This window comes from Anoplophora glabripennis, unplaced genomic scaffold, assembly GCF_000390285.2.
Source record: "Anoplophora glabripennis isolate ALB-LARVAE unplaced genomic scaffold, Agla_2.0 scaffold2147, whole genome shotgun sequence".
In the NCBI taxonomy this organism is placed as follows: Eukaryota; Metazoa; Arthropoda; class Insecta; order Coleoptera; family Cerambycidae; genus Anoplophora; species Anoplophora glabripennis.
In genome coordinates, this window is record NW_019418234.1 from 1 (window position 1) to 1,755 (window position 1,755).

At 29.2% G+C, this 1,755-nt stretch overlaps 1 protein-coding gene across 1 annotated transcript in view; it reads left to right on the plus strand.

The window, feature by feature from the left end:
* The first annotated feature begins 794 nt into the window (after positions 1 to 794).
* LOC108916169 (acetylcholinesterase-like) overlaps positions 795 to 1,755 on the plus strand; it is an 11,804-nt gene continuing 10,843 nt past the window's right edge. The window contains exons 1-4 of the mRNA XM_023456665.1: positions 795 to 883; positions 1,021 to 1,158; positions 1,225 to 1,371; positions 1,704 to 1,755. Of these exons, the coding sequence (XP_023312433.1) occupies positions 821 to 883; positions 1,021 to 1,158; positions 1,225 to 1,371; positions 1,704 to 1,755 (400 nt within the window). The 5' untranslated portion in view covers positions 795 to 820. The remainder of the gene's footprint in view (positions 884 to 1,020; positions 1,159 to 1,224; positions 1,372 to 1,703) is intronic.

A 1,755-nucleotide genomic window follows, 5' to 3' on the forward strand; every position in this document is an offset into this window, starting at 1 on the left:
TGTATTTTTAAATCATTTTCGATCTGCCCTTTTTGATTTTTTCTTTACAAAACTGTATTTATAAGGGTCCCCTGTACATCCAGAATTTTTTTTTGGATAAGTTCTGAATCACTCTGTATAGAAGACAATGAAATCCATATTTGTAGAATATTTCATTCTTTCAAAATGGAACACTTTTTATTTATATACATTATTAGTGATTTTAACAACATCAGTTTCATCAGAAACATCATTCGGTATAGATGTAGATCACATGGAAGTGGGTTCCAATTGGGACCTTTTGGCAAATAAAATACTAATGTCTATACAAACTGGCAATAAGCCATTACAAGAATAAGTACGTACAATGATGCCTATTCAAAAATAATTATCGAATATTCAATAACCTTAACATTAAACACAAAAATTATATACAATTAGTAAATTCGAATTATGTGTACTGTGTTTTTTGTATTATTAGTTAGATAAGTCTTCTTACATTTAAATAAACTCTACATATGACATGACAATATTTTGTTGAGACTTGTGAGAAATTAATTTTTGGTATTTATAGCAAATGCTTCAAAATTTGCCTAGTCATTGGTTTTTGAGTTAATTCATGCAAAATACAAATCAGTTAAAACCACTTTAAATTAAGTGCTGATATAATAATTTTTCTATTGTTGTATGTTCTTTATAAAAAATGATTATTATAAAGATAATGATAAAACTAGAAAAAATATGTGCTAAAGTAGAACACTTGAGTTTTGACCGAATAAAAATTTACCAGTTCGAAATTCTATAAATTGAAAAGCTTGTTCGTTATCGCTATTAGTTCGAAATGATGAAGTGCAACGGGTTGCTGATACTGATTTTATATGCAATAAGATCATCTGTAGCAGATGTAAGTAATTATTAGCTTACTTAAACTTTTATCAAAGTTTTGTAAATTTGAAATGTCCTCTTTGTGTACAAAATAGTTATTAATATCTATGTATCTAGTTAAAGTACCACAAATATCACATATTTGTTAATAAATAGGTAGATGACCCGACACTTGTCACTTTACCAAAGGGACAAATAAGAGGTCAAACCCTGCAGTCTCCAAACGACAATGCTTTTTATGCATTTCAAGAAATACCATACGCAGCTCCACCTATAGGCGAATTAAGATTTCAAGTAAGGACGAAGACATACCTATATATATTTTTACTTTTTATTTTTAATGTTTCAATTCACTTTTAGGCACCTGTAGCGCCAGCAAAATGGGAAGGAATATTAAACACCACGAAAAATGAAAAAATTTGTTACCAAAGTGGAGCCGTCCATGTACCCCTTCCCGGATTAAACCCAACGGAAGACTGTTTGTACTTGAATGTTTACACTCCTCTGGTAAGAATAATTACAATTAACTGATATTGCAGTCATTTTAATATAAAAAATTTTGTTGTTTTGTTATTGTTATCACACTCTTTTAGCTGATGCCTATTACTACTATTTGCTTAGATTCAAAGAAAAAAATAAAATATGGATAATTATGAGGTTAAGGAGCGGGTGCATTCCTGGCCAAAAACATTTATTTTTTAATAATAATAAAGTTATGCAAAAATGTGATTGATACAAGTCTAGTTCCAATAATATTATACGTCCCAAAATATTAAAGTTGCATTTACTTTACTGTTATTTTTCAAATATCGTCATTATCGATACAGATTTTCTTTTAGAAACCTGGAGACACTTCACAAACCCCATTACCGGTGTTAATATGGATACACG